This window comes from Tauraco erythrolophus, chromosome Z (assembly GCF_009769465.1).
Source record: "Tauraco erythrolophus isolate bTauEry1 chromosome Z, bTauEry1.pri, whole genome shotgun sequence".
In the NCBI taxonomy this organism is placed as follows: Eukaryota; Metazoa; Chordata; class Aves; order Musophagiformes; family Musophagidae; genus Tauraco; species Tauraco erythrolophus.
Window position 1 is genome coordinate 87694425 of NC_141496.1, and position 22173 is coordinate 87716597.

A 22173-nucleotide genomic window follows, 5' to 3' on the forward strand; every position below is an offset into this window, starting at 1 on the left:
TTCCTCCTAATGAAATTAGTATTTTGAAACATACAAGTCTTTCAACCTACATGAATAAATAGCTTCTATATTCAAATATTCCAAATAGCAATTTCTTTTAAATTACAAATGCTCAAAAATCGCTATTACTTCTAAAACTATAACATGGAAAAATCTGATGCTGACCAAGAAGCAGCAAAGAAAGCCTGTCTTCCCCCCACCCCCCCATTTTATCTATCTTGCTCAGATAGTCAGGAGGGGAGGAAAAAGGAGTGGGATAGAGTGATATAAATTTTAAAATATAACATTTGCATTTTTCTGTAGTCATATTCCTGTCAGTTATTCAACATTATAACTCCAAAATTAAAAGTTCATCTCTGAAACACCCTGTTCAAGAGTATGTATGGAAATTATTTCAACTGTTGACTGCAATAGTTCCGAAGCTTTTTGTTCTTCACACATTTAGAGCAGTCTAGCTTCTTGTTCTATCTCAGATGCAAAAAAGGGAAAAAAGAAACAGGATTATTTCAGACTCTAACCTGAAATGCTACAACCTCTGGCCTGCCCTTCAGCCCTTCCACTGCAAAGGTCTCTAGGTGCAGTTTGGGTAGCTGCAGGGTGAAGTCATTCCTGGTTGCCGCAGTCCGTGACAGCAAGGTCTGATCTCTGACCTGAAGGGAAAAAAACAGCATCAATGGTAATTCCCCTTCAGACACATTAACTGGGATGAACTGGGTCCCCTTGAGCCCACTGAGTGGACTTGCATTGATCGCTGGACCTGAAATCCATGAATAAATTTAGGACTAATTGATTTTTCGTTGCAAATAAATCTCTAATTCAGAGTGCTGGGAGAGAATGTTAAGAAGAAAAAGCATCTTCCTCTGGTCTGCAATGAGAAGGAAAGAAGAGACACTAAGGGCTCACAAGCCCACCTGGTATATACATTTCACAAAAAATGAAAAAAAATGTAAAAATGTAAAAATCTGTAAAAATCTCATAAGAAAATAAGTGACTGTATCTCTGACTCATGCAAACATCAGCTATGAAATTAAAAAGTTCACACGATCACACACACAAGAAGCTGGCATATGAGTTCTGTCTACTGCAGGGAGATAATTTCAGTCCTCCACAGTAAGGTCCATTTAATATCAAACCAGCTAAACCCCAGATCAAAACGAATAATCCTTAAACAAAGCAAAACAAACCAACCTGTAGCTCTGCAATTAACAATAGGCGAAAAAAAAAAATAAAAATCCTGCTACTAGATTTCTCATTGCACCCTCGCTAGGAGAAATAATGCAATAATCGGCATTAACCGACTTTTACACCGTTTCTAACTATGCCAGCCTGCGATTTGCACAGAATTCAGACAGCTCCGTGTTTAGCTGGTTCCGCAGGCCGGTGGAAGGGAAGGGAAGGGCGAAGCCATTCCGCCCCCCCCCAGCCGTCCGCCCCGGCCGCCCCGCGGCGCGGCCGCCACCGCCGCGGGCCGTTGGTGCCACAGCGCCACCTGCTGGCGGCGCGGGAAACCGCGGACAATCACGTACCACACGCTGCCACACACCGCCCCCGTTTTTTCATTTTATTTCATGTAAAAATCACCGCGTCCACCTGCAGGAGACCCCAGCAGCCAGATTAGACTCTCATGCAGCCGGACGGACACACGTACAAATATGTGTTAGTACAAATGAACAGATGAAATACGTTCGCGTGGCACAGACCGCTCCTGCCGAGTAGCAAGAGCTGGTTCTGCAAAAATAGTTTTACTGCCTGCAGCAACAACGCACAGAACTGTACTAAATACATACTAAGCACATATAAATCAATAGACACATCCTTTACTAAACACTGTTCAAAATAAATTTCAGTTTTTCTCAGAGCGTCCCTCACTCAAAAGAACTCACCAAACACGAATTAAAACGCATGTTTGTTCATTTTAAACCTCAGATTACATTTTTATAACCACTTAAAAAATCAGGTTTTTGTAAAATGTTGGTTATGAGCAGACATATTTCAAATAATAGCGCAGCCTTTGAAATCTGCTCTGATTGAAAGAAGTATGCATGTGTAAATCTACTGATACAAAGAAGAAGAGATTTTATTTTATTCTTTGCTCTGTTCTGTGGGAATAGGGAGCCCTACATTTCCCAAGTTGACCTAAAGAATTCCTGTCAATACCTGTGGCTGCCAAACATATGCACTATGATGCAATTTTTATAACAGGAAAGGTCCTCTACACATTTTTTGCACACGCAGTGCACTAGGTTCAGGATATACAGCCCTGTGGAACAAACAAACTCTCCAGAGTGTTCTGTCAGCATGTGTAATTCCAGTCAGATGTTAACCTTGCTGAATATAACAAAATACATTACTTGGAATACACACAAATACATACAGATACACACACACACTAAACACATACATACACTTGATTTACATTTTTATAGCTTATATATCCCAACTTTTCAGCGTCTTTGCTGCGAGTATGCACACAGATAAAAGAAAACATTAATGTGGATTAAGGTACTAAGAATTTATCAACATCAAACCACCAGTGTTTTGCCTTCTACCCTTCTGAACCGTAGTCAATAGATCTAAATATTTTACTGCACCCTGGCCAATTCATTGTTTGATGTTTAAAAACTCACCCAGAATCAAAGAAAATTTATTAAATTTCAGCCCCCAAATGAGATACTATTAGCTTTGAAAGTCAAGTTTAACTGCGATATTGATGATTCTCTTTTTTCTGTGACAAAATTCACAAGGGAAATCCCTATGTCAAAGTACAAAAGCAGATTGCTAATACTAGAGGGAAAAAAAACAATGTATAAGCAATGTAGGTATAATACACACACAATACAGACTGTGGAAGTCCTTTTAACCCTATTAGTTTCAAACTCTCCATTTCAGTATTGGGGCCTGACACTCACTGAACGATAAAATACAAAAGCCATTCTTTAAAATGGCTGAATTGTGGTAAAAATATGCCATTAATACCACCGCACCAGAAAGGTAGACATTAGCTCCTTAACGAGTATATTTGGTATGAAGATTCACAACTTAAAAAAACAACTCTGAAAGTTTTTGTGTCTGTAAATACTTTCATCATAAAGAGTGAACCCTATTATGAACATGTATATTGAGAAACAGAAAATGAAGCTAGAATTTTCCTTTGAAAAATATTCACAAGGTTTCAGGAAAACCTGTAACAACAAAAGACTGGGCATATACTGTACAAATATTACATTGTTTCACTAAAAGTGAAAACAGCCTTCAAGTTGGCTACCTATTCAAGGAATGGAAAGCTATAATGGTCATGCCTGCACAGAATCACAGCGGATAGGTGGTATCTATATGAAATCTCAGATACTAACTAATTTCATCACTTTCTGGCTATTTACTTTTTGAGATCCCGAAAGATAATGACAGGAGTTGGGAAAACTATTACCTCATTCTCTAAAGAAGTAAGCACAGTACTCACATACACAATTACATTACAGAACTATCAGGCAAAGGTAACACTGATAATTTTATTTGAAAAAACTTCTTTTTTTTTTGGCAGCCTGACAGGGAGGAAAACCATCCTATTTAGTTAAGCTTTATGATGTAAGTTTCAGAGCTTTTTCGTATTTAATGACACTTTTTTTTTTTTTCTCCACATGAAATCTAAAGCAAGATTATTTTATCTAAGAGGCCTCCTTAGGCTAGAAACCTAATGCTATAATCTAAAAAACTTAATGAGCTAATCAGGCTTATTGCAATGATTAAAAAAATCTAAAACCAGTTCCACTTCGCTATACTCAAAAATAACAGAGAAGAAAAAATAAATAAACGTATCTATATCCAATGCTAGTGAAGATTTTGGCTATTTCTAATTTTGGTAAACATATTTTTAGCAAGCATAATTTCGCCTGAGACCATGAAAAGTTGCAAAAGTGATTTTATACGGAGCATAGTAAGTACTGTGACAGTGGGCTGCTAAGTATCATCATTAGATTTTTTAGTTTAGCCAGGTATAAATACTGTCTGAAAACAGGCAAATTCACAAACGGATTCACACAGTTCCACTATAACACTCAAAATATTTTAAAACAAAGGAGCATGGTGACTAATAACAGTGTTTAACTTTTTAATTAATTAAGAGAGCAACACAGCAGACAACACTATAGCCACTCAATTTAAAATCAATAAAGTACTGATGAAGTCAGATCAAAGCTGAAACTGAGTAATAAACTGAAGTTATGTTATTGACTGAACCAAGGTGTAGAATTCGTTGGGCTAATTCTACACGTCCAAAAATGACATTAAAATTTCTCTGCTGATCAGAGATAACAATAATTTTGTCTACAGTCCACTTCTGTGCTCACTTCTTTGTTTTCCTTCTGCACAGTTTGACCTCATATGTCCAGTTATGCCAACAGAGACATGCACTAAATACTAGCAAGTTGCAAATGGTATTCAGATGTGCTTACCCTTCCCTAACGCCTTCGCCCAGTTACTGTCTGAGTGGTACAACAAACCAGAGATTTCAATTCCTTATTTTAGGCCTAATTTGATGCTTTCTTATGATGAAAAGAAAATAAGTTATTTATGGGTATAAACTTCGCCATGTCAGCTATAAAAGAGAATCTTTTCTAAGTTCAAAGCCCACCAGTTCTACATAAATACAGTATCTAGAAAGTAAAAGACTTTGGGCTTATTTCATTTTCATTTCCTACTACTATTTTTAATAGCATATCATCTGCAATTTAAACAGTGGGAAAAAATGTACAATAATGCTGTGATTTGGTGATAAGTGAATGGCAAGTAGTGATTTAGTCTGCTTGACCTTGAGATGATCACACTGCTGAGATAACAGAACCTACAATATGTTATGCAAATCATTTTAAAAGAGTGCAAGCAAAATGGTTTCTACTGCAATGTTATGTGGTCTGCATGTGACATGTAATTAGAAGAAAAGTTTTCACCTTTTTAAAATAGGAGGAGGCAGTTTTAATGCAAACCACATCTTAGTCTTAACCACAGTCTTCTAAATATGTGGATGATTTAGCTGCATAATGTCCATACCTCCAGGGTAGCATGTAGAATGGAGGCTATATTGCACAAATCAAGGACATACACATCTATTGAACACGGTCTTTTGCCTTCTTCGATAAGTAAGTTATGTATTAACTCATTCGAATGGGCAAGTCTTTGTTACAGTGGCACAAATGACCATAGATCTAAGGAGAATAATTAAAAAAGTATATACATTGGTGGACAGAATTCAACCCTCACTAATACTTTTTAATTTTTTAATGTTTAGTTATGAATTGTTAATGTTCTTTTACTCTATACTAAAAAATACAAGCGAATTTACATGACGGAAGTTGCACAACAACAGTACTGAATAGTGTTGACAACAGTAGTTCAAGTAAGTTGCCAATACAGATGATCTTCCTGAGGATATATACTATCACTCCTGAGTATGGGATATCTAGAAAGCAGTGACACCACCTGAAGTGTTAGCCCTTTAAGGAAACACAGACCTCAAAATATTTGCTGGCACATGTGACATCCAAAGAAGTATACACCTCAGCACTCTGTCAGATCCAAGAGACAGCTGTTAAGATCAGTTCCTCATAAACACCAGAGTCTGAGTGTGCCCTGAAAGTGAAGAAATCCCTCAAAAAGTGTATATTCATCTTATTGAGTGAGGGCCTGTAAAATCACGGAAACAGTATTTCCATCGTGAGGTTTCAGGAATCAAGGATCATTCCAGAAGTGGAGAGACGGCCTGTGACAAGACTGCATTGCTTAAACTGAAGGCACTTTAGATCAAACAACTGAAAACTGGAAAACTACAGCCACAACTAGAGCCAAACAGGCAAGGAATGATGTTGGGAACCAAACCAATCAATTGAACTGAAAAAAAAAACCCTCAAATTATTTTCTTCTTTTGTTTTTCTTTCTCCCCCCACCCCGAGAAACCCAAACCAAACTACAACAAATCACAATATACCTTGCTTGGATAAAATAGTGCCTTGTAGGAGTGAAAGGGAAGAGAGACACACGGTACAGTTGAACGGATACTTGTTATACGGCCATCACAGTTAGGTTTGAGTAGTCATTAAAGGCCAGCAGATCGTTGCATGCTCTTTCATCAAAATAAGGAATACATCCTCAAACCCAAGGGTCGGACTTCTGTTAGTAGTGGAGGTTTTAAACAGCATTTGCACATACCCTACTGTACGTAGCCATACCTGTGTGATTAGGCATACAAAATATTTCAAATAAATGAAAATCTACTAAAAATTTCGGTATTGGCATACAGATTTAGTGACTATCCTTTTTGATTACCGCCATGCAAATTTGTATTTAATTACAATACAAGCCTTTTTTTTTTTTTTTTTTAAAGAACATTAATTACTGCAGAACAGCATTTGTGTAAGGAGACATATCTCATAAACCTGATGTTTTGAATATGTCTGGCTTTTTCTTATTTTTTTCTCTTTTCTTAAAGATTACTCAAGATTCTGGAAATTAATTTTCAGAGTAGAATACCATCCCAGGCTTACCTGTAAGTTTAATTCAAGCTTTCTCATATTACTACATGCACACACTACATGCTCTGTTCAATAAGATGTTAATTTGATCCAGAGTTGTTTTTTGCAAACATTGAACTACTGCACCTAAGCTTCGCTGTAGTTGCAGGATGTGCACTATAATACATCCCCTATGAACAGATTTCAGTGACCTTGGGCTGAAAATGAACCTATGTCTGGAGAAAATAACAGTTAATGTATTCAGTAATTCCACAGTTCTCCAAACAAGGATTTTTCCTTACTGAAAGGAAACTACGCAAAAGTATTCAGCCTTTAAAAAAAAAAAAAAAGACAAAGACGACAAATGCACCCTGAAATTAGTTATTTAGGTATGTTTAAACTGAAAACAGTTAAGCACATGGATATGACATTCGGCAATGTCTTATCTTTAGTTTGTCAAGGTTTTTAAATCCCTCTTGAGCTGGAGTACCATTTTTAGCTTGGCTAGGTCAGAATGACACTGAACAATATGAGTGATGACACACCAGACAGCTATATGGACAGAGTTGTCATCAGCAAGCCAGCTGTGCTAACACCTGTATGTCCTGCACAACTGATCTTTAGCAACAAGGATCAAGAAAGTCAGATTACTAGGGGGGGGAAACAAAAGTCATTCATAAAACATTGAAACGAAGAGGTGCTAATTTGAGATGGAGGAGGAGAAAAGTAATCTTACTGCATTTTTTTTCTTGTCTCAGGGATATAACAGCTTGTCTCCTACTATAAACTTCTTACAGCAATCATTTAGAATTTCAATATTCTAATGGGGTTTTCTTCAGGATTTTATTGCACATACACATACTCGTTTCAACAGGCTTGTGACAGGGCTGGTTTAGAACAACCAAGGACCACAGTGATGAATAGCCCCTGAGAACACACAGACAAGCAGGCTTCACCCTGTTAATGTGTCTAAATACACAGAAGAACCTGCTCTGGGAGTGACATTGGGTTACGGAAAAATTTTCAAGTTGAGATCTCTACAAAAAAAGAGCTTTTAAATCATTATTGTGATAACTAAATATGACAGACTAAAGATCCCAGTTAACTCAGAGAAATGTGACTAATCGGTATGCCTGGAAGTACCAGGTCACATCTCTTTAACTCTGATTGTGGCAGCTAACTTAAGCCTCGTAACTCTTCTATTTTTCCAAGGCCTGATCAATTTGTGGTCGTCTTGGTGAAACTAACAATTAATGCCACTTACACTGAGTGTTTTTACTGAAGTAGTCACTTGTATATGAACTTAAACCTATTGTAAATTAATTTCTTACAGGCCATAAAACAGCCACCATAAGGAAATACGTTATATTGCTATGGACCACATCAGAAATAGCAATCTAATGCTACCTTACTAATTCTCAAGTCTTCCATGGTCTTGCTCCATCTCCAACTGTCTCTTTCTCCTGAATTAGACACATCATTGAACTGGATAAAGATGGATAATTTTGTCCTTGTGTTTTACAAGGATGTAACGGGAAGGATCATACAGTGTTCAGATTTCTTCCCAACTGATGGAAATGTGCGGCCCAAATCTCATGAACAGCCAGTTAAGGGACATTTTGGAGAAGACAACAGAAAGGGAAGGAGAGCAGCAGTGAGGCAATGAAACATAATGGTGGGAGGATGACTACTGATGAGTCTGTGTGGAAGCTGTTCTGCCAGCTGGCGTATGAACCTTTCAACCAGCAGAAATTAAGTGTATTACAGAGTGGATGAAGAATTATTTTTCTGCCCAGATGCCAAAAGGAAAGGAGGACACTGGATAGGTGCTTTGATCCCTGAACTGTCCCAAACATCAGAATGAGAGATTTACAAACCAGTTACTGGGGAAAAAAAATTAGGGAGAGGGATTTTTTTTGTTTGTTTTTACTGACTCATTATCACAGCTCATCGGCCTAAGCTTGTGATGACATGGTATTTTATTAACCTGTTAAAATGGCCAAATCCTAAGCAGCCAGGGCTGGGACAGGCTGAAAACTCTGCCAGCCCATAAAGCTTGTCAAGACTTAAATCGTTAAAAGTACAAGGGAAAAAGAAACAATTTTCTGTTTCTGTACAGGCTGGCTCACTCGGACGACACCCCATGGTGCTGTTTTGCACGGGCAGTTTAGAGAACAGGGATTTAGGGAGGGTGAAGAAGAGGCAGTTACAGCACTGTACTGGGTGCAGGTGCAGGGACCAGCAGTGGGGGGCTACAGGGCAGCCTCCATGAGGAGAAACTGGAGCTGCCCCCGTGCTGGACACAGAGGGCTCCAGCCTGCTCCAACAGACCCACCCACCGCAGGGCACAGCTGAGCCCCTCAGCCAAGACAGTGGCCCTTCTGTGAAAACGTATTTAAGAAAGGGCAAAAACCACCACACAGGCAGAGGAGCAGAGAAGAAAAAGGGCGAGAACCAGCCCTGTGAACACCGAAGTCAGAGAAGAAGCTGGAGGTGGAGGTGCTTGAGTCACTAGATCAGGTATTTCCCTGCAGCCCACGGAGAGCACCATGCTGGAGCACACATCCACACTGCAGCCCATGGAGGATCCCACATCGAAGCAGATGGAAGTCCATGGAGAGCCCACACTGGAGCAAGGAAACAGCACGAGGAAGCAGGAGCGGGACAGTGTTACAGACTGACTGCCATCCCCTGCTCCTCAGGGCATGGGCAGAGGAGTCCGGAGTGAAGTTGAGCCTAAAAGGCAGGAGGATGCTAATTTTTTTGCCTTTGTTTCTCACTATCCAAATCTGTTTTAATAAATAAATTAGAGCAATTTTCCCCAAGTCAACTCTAGTTACTAGTGGCAGTAACTAGTATGCAATCTCCCTGTCTGTAGTATCTCAATGCACAAGTTTTCTCATTCTGTTTTGTTCCCTCTGTCCAGTTGAGGGGGAGTGAGAGCACCTGGGTGGGCACCTGGCTGCTGGCTAACCCACCACAGGCACTCAAACTGAGTGGCAATACAAGGGGAAGGCTGAAGATTTCAGCACGGATAGTGCAAAGTTATTTCTTCCACTGATGGGATCATCTACACTAAGAAGTCATTAACCACATGTTAAGAAGAAGAGAACCCAGTTGTATAAAATCAACAGACTTAATGCCTCTTACTCTGTTTATGCAAACATGATGTTAAGAAGTACAGAAGAAATTAATAATGAAATACAGTTTATCAACAAGTATAACAAGGGTATATTTATAACAAAAATAACTTCTCAACATATTTTTGAGAGGAAAGTGTTCCAAGAAATCATTTATTTTTTCATACATAAAAAAGGACTGCAGATAGGTTTTAAAATAAGACATTTACTTAAATGCTTTTTCTCTTGATGAGAAGACTTAAGAAAACTCTGAATTTTGAACTTCAAGCTGACAGAATTTCTTTTAAGAACTCTTCCAGTAAAAACCAATTTATTTCTGTTACCATTATGCGTCTTATATTGGGTTTTGGGGGACTTTTTTTTTTCTTTTTCTTTTTTTTTTTAAACAAATTGGCCAAGTCACAGACATGCATTCTCTAACTAGCCAATGTTTAAACCTGTAATACTTTGTTAAGTTTTTCAGTTTAAGGCTATCTAATAGATTCTAGTGAAGAAAAAAAAAAATTAAAAAAATTGCACCTGTTTTCCAAACATTTTTTTTAAAATTCAACTATTACCTTTTGGTCATCTTTAACATCATGAGAATAAAACTGAAACAAACTAAAATCTTCTGGAGGTCCTCTGCTTGCCCTTGGTGGTGTGTTTTTAAAATTTGGTAAAACATCCACTTTGCACTTTGATATTTGTCTTCAATATTTAGATAGTATAAAACCAAAATAATTTGTTATTTTAATGGCATCAGGAACTCTTGTGCAAATAATCCAGCTCCAGGGGTCAGATGAAGATTGCTAACACAACAAGATGCAGGATAAGACAAAAAATAACCATCTAAAAAATATCTTGCAGGTTATGAAGGATATGGAACTAGCTGCTAAAACTATTTTCTTTCTTAGCACAGCACATGCTCAAGTTCTTCAACATTCATGCTTCATAAATATTCATGATGATTTAAAAAGATGGCTCTGAAATGGTCTTAGAAGAATCATTCTGGGCACAACCATGCCCAAGCACTTGTTGACAAAACCAGATGTATGATACTAGATTTTCCACCCAGTCACAGAGTGGGCAGTAAGTGTTGCAAATGGTCCCTTGTCCAGAGCTGTATTAAAAACATGCCGAGATTGTTTCCCTCACTTCTGCTTCTTTTCGTGTTGTTTGCTGAACGTTACATCCCAGTATACTCAAAGGCAGATGATCTAGTACCTACATTGCTGCCTTCTGGAGTTCTTGTAGTGACAGAGTACAGGAAAGAATGAGGTCACTTTAACAGATAGCACTGTATAGCATCTTATCCTGAGTCTAACTGCGATTATTGAAGATGTCTGTAAGATCCCTCTAAGCTCTATGGGTAAAAAATTTCGCATTATGCATCGATAACACAGATCCTACAAGTGATGCAGCGGAATTTTGTGGATATTTGCTCATGAATGCACCAACACAGAAATACCACAATGTTCAATTTAAACTGCTGTAAATATATCTGCAGCTAACAGTAGTACTTGTTACTTGTTCAACCCCAGATGATTCTGAGCTTTGTCCATTTTCCTTTGCGTCCTTTTTTGAAAACAAAAGCAGTTCCCAGAACTTCTATGGGGGAAAAGACAGGCTTGCGGTTCCTTTACTAGTATTTAATCTACTTCATATGTTCTGATTGCAAGGTGTGAGAAAACCTTGAAAAACAACACATAAGCCATGTTCATTAATGTTAGATAATTAGCTACCATTATGATGTAGGGTTTACCTTTCAGATATTTCCCTAACAAAAAGCAGTACTTTCACTTTGTTCTTCTAGGAGAAATGATATGTCAAATCAAGAATGATTTACAATCAATTCTTTTTAATTCCTGCTGAAAGAAGCATCTTGACATGTCTAATTCTTACATTTTCCTCACTCTTCAGGTTGATAAACCAGAAAGGATAAATTACACTGCTACACAATAATAAGCTATTTGGGCCTAACAACTATGTACATCAAGAAATAATAAGCAGATGTGGTAACTAAAATTCTCAAAGAAAATATGGCAGTTTCTCCATCCATTCACTGCATCAGGAAAATCAGTGCTGAGCATGTGACCTTCCCCATAACCTCCCCAAACATTTCAATCCTTGTGCCCATACAGCACTGCTTTTTAAATCAAAATGTAAACTTGCAATCCAGAAAAATAAATTCTCAAGGCCAAGGACATTACACATACATCTTCCTGTGAAAACATGGTACTTTCCATATGACATTGATTTCCCAAGCTTAAAAGAGGCCAGTATGAAGAAGATGGGGACACAAAGGAAGACGTTACCTATCAGCACAGTTTGCTGCAGCTAAAAGACAGAGTTTAAGTACTGTCACTTTTTGTGAACATTGAAGGAGAGAGAAACTTGAAAAAGGTATCTGAAAATTAAATTAACAGCAGTTTTGGTGGACACAGAAACTAAAATAAGGAATAGATTCCCACGTTGCTGGGAATTCAAGATGCGATAAGGGAAATGAACACTCCAAGGTAATAAAAACACTTATTTTGCTCTGTGTTGCTCTGGACTGAAAACAGTTACAAAACAATCAGCCACTAGAGCTACAGTTAAAAACAGCCCTTTCTCCCAAATAATTAATATATACAGCTTTGCTGGACCTTCAAAGAATACTATACCAGGGCAAAATAGTACAAGTCAGAGAGGTAACTTATTACATGAAAGTTTTTGATTACAGGCTAATTAATACTTATTGTCTTTTTCTTACTTTATTTATCATGTATCAAAGACTAAAGTAGCATGCACAAAGCCAAATGTCTTCTGGCCACCACACATGTGACTTAACCAGATTACCTCATTACCTCTGCCTTACTCAGAGAGAGTTAACTCAGCAGTAATTACGAACTGTTTGGATGATAATAGTCTTCACTTGATAACCAGAAATAGTGCTCAGCAACTGAGGCAAGAAAGGTGAATTTTGTAATAAGTTTTATATTAAAAATAAGAATTCCTTGTACTACAAAATCATATTTTATTTCACTAGATATGAACAGTTTTTGGAGATGAAGAAAGTTGAAGGTGGAAACTAAACTCTAAGGAAAGGACGTTGCTTTACAAAAACTTCTACTTCCCTCCTTCCCTGCGAATAAGCAGTTGCAAAACCTCAATGTGTTTGGAAATACACATACAGAGGGAATGCTTAAAATTCTTACCTTATGAAGAGTGTCTTCCACAAATTTCATATGACTAATAATCAATTCTTTGTCTCTATTAAAAGAGAAAAAAAAACAGAGTAGTTAATAGAACTGAAGCTGTATTGATGTAGAAATTAATTTTCTGTTACTTTATAACCATCACATCTTTTAATAATATAATTAATATTATTAATAATAATATTATTAGTAATAATAATTCTTTAAACTGTTATATTTGTATCTCCCCTTTTTGTATCTCCAATGCAAACCCTAAAAAGTAGTTCATGGACAACTATTTGGCACATTTCCATAGGAAAGATGCTTCTGTTGTGGACAAGCAATTAAACTAGCTGTACTTAGAGGCATATCAATGAACAACTATCATGTTCTTGGAGAAGAAATCTGCAGTCTTGGATAAAAAGGGCATGTTGAATGAAGTCCAGGCTCTAGCAGGAAGAGATTACATTCTCATACTGCAAAACACTGACAAATTCTATGTTTTTCATCAATTATATTGGCCTAACAACTATGTACTTATATGCATATAAGTATTCCTGTCTTCTCTAAAACTGAACATTCCACTGGTCCCTTTCCAAAAGAAGTCCAGTCCAGAATTCTATCCTTACAAAACACAAGTACTGGTACTCTCATGATTTTTTGTAGATTAGGGCTTCACTAAGAAAGACAATTTTGATCGTTACACTGCCATAAAAAGCCTTGGTCTCATCTGATGCATTGACAGAAATGGAATTAAAGTTGCATAATACCATAACACTAAGGAGAACAGGACAGCGTGACCAACAAAGCACGATAGGAAATCAAATGGAATCTATGCCAGAAAAGCTGATACACTTTAATATTCCAGGACTGTCTTTTACCTTGTCAGCTATATCAATATTTTGTCTGAACTCTTACAGTTCCTAAAACAGGAGTCAAAACCATAGCGTTCCTCTGCTTGGAACGTACAGGAAAGTAACTTGGTAAGTTAGCTCTAGAGAGCCAGTTTAACACCATTAATTTCTAAGTTAGTTACTGAGATAGAAGCCAGTCTGTTCCTCGCATATTCTTGGATGTGCATCATAAAAATAAAGTATCTTTAGACAGAATTTTGGACTCAGGTTAACAGGTGGTTCCCAGTTTCTTGTTTTTTGTGAACCGAAAGATCTCTGACTATGGTCGATTTATTATCTTAAATAACATCTTAAAATAAAAGTCTGGTAATATTTGTTTACAGCACCCAGGAAAAAGAAAAATTAAAAATGAACCTATTGCATTCCATGCCAAGATTTACATTTCATTCAAACTTTATTTCATATATTTATCAACTCCTGCCGGTGTAAGGCAAATTGGAATTGGATCATAGAACTATTCTTTGGGATTATTGTCCAGAAACGTGGTTCAGGCATGAGGAACACGCTTTGCATCATCTTTTACACAATGGCTGGGGTGAAGGCTTGATAAAGAGTTTCTGTCTAGCAGAGAAATGACTACTCAATTTCTGTCAAGTTCACTGCTTTCAGACACTTTTATGAATACTGCTTCCTACTCTGGAGGGAAGTGGAAAAGAACTGCTGGCTACTTCTGCAAGAAAATCAAGATAGCCATTCTCAGAATGCGCCAGCCATCTTGCTATCCTTTAAAGCTGTATGAAAGATTAGGAAAGAACTTGAAAGACACCGATGCAGTGCTTACAAATACTCAGGTTATGAAAGAGGTATGAAAATAAGATTTTCTCGACAAAAGTAAAGTCTATTTCACCCACTTTGCTTGTAGGTTCCAACGGGGAAAAAAAGGTATTTGTTACGAAGACTTGGTAGAACAATAAATTGTAGGGGTTTTTTTCTTTGTCAATATTCAACTGCTATATACAGAAATAAAACCAATTTTTAAACCACTTCATGTTACAATAACCTTTTCTGAATATACGAAGGGCCACAGGGAAGATCATTTCTAGCGTGCGTAAAATAGGTTGGGGCAGGGTGAAAAGGGGCAAACTTTCCAGAACAAATCCTTCCTCAGGTCACATCTGCTTTAATACACTCATACGAAATAACATTTGTCATCTTAATTAGCTTGTTAAAAGATTTCACTGATAACTATATTAATTACACTATTTCACTTGTGCATAAAACCCTTAAAGCTTCTGAGCTATTGTTCTTCAGATGTCAGATGTATCCCAGGTATAATGAGAAATTTTAATTTTAAATTAAACCTTTTTGAAATCTTGGTCATGGACCAACAATATGCAAAGTACATACTACAAAAAGAGTAATAGATAACAGAGTCTGCAAAGACTTATCTTTTTATCTGACTATATGACTGTAAGAGTTTAGTAATAATCTCATTCAAGTCAATGGAACATCTTTTGACTATCAATCTTTTCAAGATTAGTCCCTGAACGTTGCCTTCCACTCTCCAGGTTATGGTATAAAAAGGCATGGGTTTTATGTCTAAATCCAAAACTCTCTGAAATCAGCTGAAAGATCTATCCCATTCCACAGGGAAGACGAAGTCCAAAATGGGTTTCAGCCCCTTTGGCAGCCAAGAGCTGTCACCTAGCTGACATTTCTGTATTTGTTATCAATAAATCGTATCTCTCTATAAAAAGATGATGGGGAAACAGAGAAAACAAGCAATCATTTCCTAAATAAACAGAGCATTAGGGACCTGCCAAAGAGATGTTGCCGAATCAGTAGGATAATTGGCAAACAAAAACATCCACGCTGTTTCAGGACCCAGAATTTGGAGCACTGTCATGGGGTAACTACAGAAAACACACCATCTAGTATCTTGAACTAACAGTTTTCTTTTTAGAAGACTATCACTGAATTTCAAAGAGAGACTGATGTACTTTTGTTTTCTAGCATTACATTAGCCAGGGCTAAAACCCTGCGCATGAAAGTAGGAATTGATCTTTTGTCTGTTTTAAGTGATCTCCCCAAGGTCCCTGCGCTCACTTCGCTGCCATGCAGAGGGCACTCTCTGCATCACGGATGCTCTCTTTCAGTCGACGGTTGTCCTGCTCCAGCTGGGTAAGAAGTCTATCGAGCTGACGCAGAGATTGATCTTTTCTTCTCAGCTCCATCTTTGCCTCGGAGAGTCTCTGCAAGCAGACAGAAAGCAGAGTTACTTGTCAGCCCAAATAATTAACTTCAATTTATGCCATAGGCTATTAAACAAAGTGGAAAACAGACTGACCGTGAAGTAGATTTGGACCATTACATACTAAGGTTTTATGAATTCTCTAGCAAAACCATTACTGACTGAGAACCCCCCAGTTTTTAGTATATTGCCTATGTACAAATATGTTACAGGTTAGCTGCAATCCTTTCTAAGAATAAATCACTATTTTATGGCACTTTCACTATTTTAACAGTAGTTTTCCAATGTGCAAAATAGTACATGTATTTTTTTACTGTTTCTCTTCAGCTTAGAATTGCCGACACAACATGCTTTAAATCAATTCAGATTAATCCAACGGATGACAAATAGCACACAGAACTAATTAATACAGAACCTGGCTAGTTGCTACTGCTTTCTGCTGGGATAAATCAATGCTTTTATAGAGTGGAGTATTAATAATGTGATTTCATAGTTTGCTAAATGTTACATTTTACTTACAGCTGTTAATTCCCTTTTTAGAAAGAAATTATAATAGGTGGCTATAAACATTCTTTTACAAAATGCAAATTCCCTGACAGATTCTAAACCAATACAGAAGGACAGAAAAGGCTGCACAGCTGCAACACTAAGCTCTTGCACCTTGTTTTCAAAATTTGTGGATATGTTTTCTGCTTAAGTTCTAGAATGCTCTGCACAATTTGTACTCAGGTGTACTTCACCTGGACTGTGGAACACAGACAATACGTGTTATGCTGTGGATGTGTATTAAGAACAGTATATACAAAAGGCTGACAAAAATTTGGACTGAAAAAAAAAATTTGGCTCTGAAAAAGCTTCAGATCTAGCGAAGAGCCAAAGGCACTTCAAAGAATAATATGCTAGAGAAAATTTCTATAAAATAACAAAGTACCATATAAAACTGCCTAATCCTGGAAAATAAACTGAAATCTGTGGATGGGCGCTAAGTTTTCTTCAAACATTTCTCAAGACAAAAAAGCTACCAGCTATTTCAATGGCGTATTTGGAAGGTACAGCACCACTATCTGAACATTCTGTTCAGCAATTTAAAAAAGCCAGGTTAAAGATTAATCACTATCATAAGAAAAAAAACAATCGGGAGTTTATTTAAGAAACTCTAAACCCCAGAAATGTTAATATTAGTCTTGCTCAAATTACTGCAGGTTGAATAACTCTGTTCTGCCTCTTATTGTCATTATTTTCAATGAAGGATGCTATTTGACACCTAAGAAAAGATAAACACACAGATTTCATTCTTCCACTGCGTTATTAGCATAAATATATTCAAAACCAGAAGCGTTGCTTTCAGAAATTCTATCCTAATGCCATCGGCAGCTATCAAAGCCCTGTCTGAAGAATGAAATTTGTGAATTGTCAGATTTTCAGAAAAGTTATTTCTAAGAAACCTGATGTGGATTAGCAAGGATAAAAGGAGCCGTCTCTAAGAACAAAGAATATTATCTTCTTCCATTTATTGTGTTTACTGCTTGTTTGTTTTAGGCTAAGTCAGCATTGAGGAAACAGCTCTGAAAACTGAGTTGAGTGGCTCCCTCCCCGCCCCCCCATATTCCCATCTTTTGACAAACAAAATTTATTGCGTATAAGCTTAGTCAGGGGAGATTCAGGTTGGATGTTAGGAAGTATTTCTTCTCTGAAAGGGTTGTCAGCCACTGGAATAGGCTGCCCAGGGAGGTGGTTGAGTCCCCATCCCTGGATGCGTTTAAGAAAAGGGTGGATGAGCTACTTAGGGATATGGTTTAATGGGGATTAGGGACGGTTGGACTCGATGATCTCTAAGGTCTTTTCCAACCTAGAAATCTATGAAATCTATGAACAGACAACAATGTCTCTGGTGCCAATGCTTTGTCCACCCCACGTTCTCATTTAATTGAAAAAAATCTCTTTTTAAGATGCAGTCACGGGACTGAGCTCTGGCCAATGTAGAATAGATAATTCTGCTAATATTTTGATGCAAGCAAATTTTGATGTAGATGCTGCTAGAATAGAGCCTGGCTCCAAGATTCTAGTGGTCTAAATGAGTGAAGAAAGACAGGATAATAGGAATATTACGCATATTTATTTCATTTTTATTATATAGCTATTCTTCTACAGGTGCTGAGAAGTTGCCTGCTCCCACACGAAGCTTTCATCACTGATCACAAATGGTGAAGAGACCCACTAGGTGACAAAATCTTCTCAGAGCTGCTAACTAATCTTGCTTACCAATTGCACGCACAGGCCTATTAATGAGGCAGTAACAGAGATGAAGGCATGAAGCCTAACTCTGAGAGGCTTGGCCAGCAATCCACACTAGCTGGTGACAAAGCAATACAGAAATGATTAAATCAAATATCTCACTAAACAGCTGCTTTATTACATTCAAAAATTTCATCATTATTTACAGAAATCTCCAAAGGATTCAGACTTTACCTATCAATAATATTGCAGTATCTAAGCAAAAAACAAACTGATTTTAGCTCTCTAAAAGCAGTTTCAGCATTCACTTGAAGCTCCTGGCTACGCCGGGTTAAAGTCAAGCCTTGGAAATTGTTCAAATACAGTGTGGAGCATTCTAAAGTAATGGCTACTAAGCCTCTCTTTTTTTCCTTCCTCAGATTGATCTAATTAAAACCCTTGATAAACTTTATGGACTCTAATATTTCCAGCTGAGTGACTGAAACCAAGAGGGTGTGCCTCAAGGCAGCAAGGCAACAATGATAAGCAGCAGGTTAGCCACTAATTTCTCAGCCAGGGTAGATTGTGAAAGTGTGATGTTCTGATATCCAAGAAAGTGTTCAGGAGAGAATAGGATAAATCAAGTTTAATAACTCTGCTCCTAATTGTTCCCTCACTGCTCCACTCTAATTACTTGGAGAACTCTCCTGACTGTCACCTGATATTAAGTTGTTGGAGGCTGAGCGTGGAGCAGTGAGATAATCAATAAACATTTAGTGGGGAGAAGAATGAAGATCCCGTTAAGCAGTGGGAACCTGCAGCACCCAAAGCCCTTCTGCTCATGAGAAAACCTATGGGAGAGTCATAGTGATTGCAAAGCAATAATCCAAAGCACTGTTTTTAGGCCTTGAGGCCTTTAGGCAACAGTACGTTTGAGAAAAAAAGGTTAACACGGTCACCCTAATTACAGCCCATTTTCACATTCTTCATATATAAGCGAAGACAAGCCAATTAGGTAGAAAGGAAGATAAGGGAAGTTTTATTTGTATACTAATTAAACCCCTGATGAAATTAAAGGAAAAACATACAGCTCTGTAATTGTGTCTGAGAAAGGTCACTTCAGGTTCAGTTATCAGAAAAGCACAGCCTTGAGATATTTCACTTAATCCACAATATAGCCCTTATTTTGCCCCCCAGGTCTTAGTATTTACAAAAATAAGAAAATCTCAAAACCTGATAATGCATTTATCTCGAAATGTTTTCTGTGGACAATTACAATTGTTAGAAAGTTGAGGCTAAACATGATAAGAAGCATGAAGGTTTTAAAAACCTACTATGTCTGCACATAGTTCTGCGAAGATGCTGAGCTTTCACTTTCAAGCACAAGTGATTCTAAACCAACTTAGAAGCCAAACTCCAATTTATTGACATTCCCTAAAATGCCAGTTATCTGTTTAGTTCGGATATTTAAGCATTCAGGTGTTAATTCAGACATCATTGCACTCCTTCCTCTAAAGTCCACCAAAATCTACTAGATCACTTGAGTTTTCATCAGAATCCTTAGAAGGAGTTCCCTTCAGAAATATTTTAGATTCAGGCTTTTTTTTCCCCCATAAGCTGAGCATTAAAAAACGTTTGTTGGAGAGAACAGCAAGTAACCGATAGCACTGAAGAAAAATCTCATTGGATGTTTGTCAGCTGGGTCCTTCCACAAATAATTTTAAGAAGCTTAGGCTTTGTAGTGAGGAATCTCTTCAAAATCAGTTACAAAAAGAAATCCAAGTTTAACATTGTCATTCTTTACACACAAAAAAAAGCACTCTATTCAAAAGATAACAGATGGACAATCATTCTAGATGAACGATGACAGCCACACAGATTAAATTCATGCAAAACGTGTGACACATTTATACTGAGAGCATATTTTCCAAGATCAACTAAAGATAGATCAAACTGCCTACTAAATTAGATTTAAATTTTGCAGACACAACACAGCAGTACAAGATATGTAAATATACTGCAGTATGTGTATTATGAACTAATTTGTGAAATTAAAGATTTTGTCTTCAGAATAAAGTTTTATTTATATATTTTTCATTTAGATGCAAACTATTACTTTTTAAAAGATCTGTACACTGAATACAACCTGAAAACTGTCCTACATACACCACCAATAAAATTCCACAATGAAAAAACAATACAAAGTTTAGCCAGCATCCATTCCTCCACTAGCTGAAACATACTTCCCATTATCCCTGTTGACAAATACAATCCTCAGGACGGTCTCCGAATGCCTCTCAAAAGACAGCCTACAGATAACCTGGAGACGTCATGCATCTTCAAAAGGTCCAAATCCAAAAGGTACAAGAAGTTACATTAATATTTAGCATAAATTATATTTTTAGTGTGCATGACTGCAACACAAACCAAATCACATTAGCTCAAACTATATAGCTGAATTTCCACAGGATGTTTTCTGAAAAGAATTCATATCAAGAACAACTCAAAATGAAACTTCTATCAAAACCGGACATTAAAAATCTCAGGGAAAAAAAGTATGTGTAACTGAGACTTCTCACTGATAGATGAAAAAAGAAAAGAAATCTAAGAAAGATTTATACCTATGTCAACAAATAAGATGGATTTACACTCCTCAACTGGAAACCAAACTGCAATATCAACATACTATATCTGGATTCACTGTGTGTTCCATAGTGGCTGCAGCAGTGTCTGAAAACAGTCTGAAATGAACTCCATGTGGCTGTTCCACTCCTGCAAAGCAGAGCTAACCTGAGGCTGACCACCCATGACATTCCTTCAATAACAAATGCTTTCACATGCCCTTTAAACTTCTCTAGGAAAAGAAATACGAGAACTCAAAAGGACATTTGAATGAGCTGTATGTGCTTTGCAGAAAAAGCAGTTCATTTTTCAACCTCTTTGCTACTGGACCCTCATCCTGGCAGCAGCAATCTTTTCATGTGCTAGCATTCTGAGAAAGGACATACCTGATGACTCTTCCCTGATGTAGGTGAGGTAGCATGGAAGCAGTTAAACCTAGCTTACAGATCACAGTGTATCTAAAAAGGTGCAAAACGGCTCCTCATGTCTTTGGAAGGGCCTTGTATAACGAGGTCACAGAGCACAAGTGGGTCTACTAAACAAAACAGTAACACCAACCAGCACAATGATTTTAATAAATAATCAACAAAATACTGGTGAATGAAGGGATACTTGCCAACATATTTTCATATTTCTGACAGAATGTCAAATACAATTGCTTGTAATTGTTTTATATAAGAAACCCTTATAATATTGGCACACAAACTATGCTAATAGCAGAAAGCTTTAGCCAAATAAGTATCATAAAAAAGTCAAGTAATTATCTAAAGGCAATTGTAACTGAAATGATGGTGCAGGTAGCTTAAAAAGCATCTGTGACATACAGTTACTCTACAAGATCTAGAATCTAAGTATTTTGGATGATAAGAATTCTATGATTCTATTAAGAAACGTGTCAGTAAAAATTTATTCAAGAGTCAATCAATGGATCGGATAGGGAAAATGCATGCAATTTCATCTTGCAGGAGATTTTTCTTAGAAAAATAAGTCATTTGAAACCGTAGGCACTCACGTCGTGAAAGTGAATGGCATTACCTATGTACAGCTAGACAACAGTCCATTTATTGACTGAAGCACAGCTCTCAGACATTCAAGTAAGTTTAGGTACCACAAGCATTTTACCTGCAGTGGTTCAGCTTGGATTACAGTGCCTCAAAAACTTAAAGCTAGGTTTAATATCTCTGTGCTACAATGCAGACTTATTTCTCAAGAGAGTATCTACTCTGATCAACAAGAAAGGGATGCATTTTTCAATTGCATTAGCTCCAAAACGTTTAGCAAAGGATGACTGAAAATGCTCACAGAGCTCACAGAACTGTATATGCTTTAAAGTTACTTTGAATTAAGAGAGCTTATTAAACACGGTGCTTCAACAATTCCACATAATAACACTTCTTCCAGAAGAGACATCCTACGTTCACACATTGCTCAGCT

The 22173-nt window shown here is 37.3% G+C and overlaps 1 protein-coding gene across 6 annotated transcripts in view; it reads right to left on the minus strand.

Moving 5' to 3' along the window:
* Window positions 1-22173, minus strand: part of CCDC171 (coiled-coil domain containing 171) — a 156089-nt gene that overhangs the window by 43960 nt on the left and 89956 nt on the right. For all 6 annotated transcript variants that reach the window (XM_086629576.1, XM_086629582.1, XM_086629580.1 and 3 more), the window contains 3 exons: window positions 15759-15904; window positions 12820-12874; window positions 519-650 (listed from right to left, as the gene is read on the minus strand). In XM_086629576.1, coding sequence (XP_086485702.1) covers window positions 519-650; window positions 12820-12874; window positions 15759-15904 — 333 coding nt within the window. The remainder of the gene's footprint in view (window positions 1-518; window positions 651-12819; window positions 12875-15758; window positions 15905-22173) is intronic.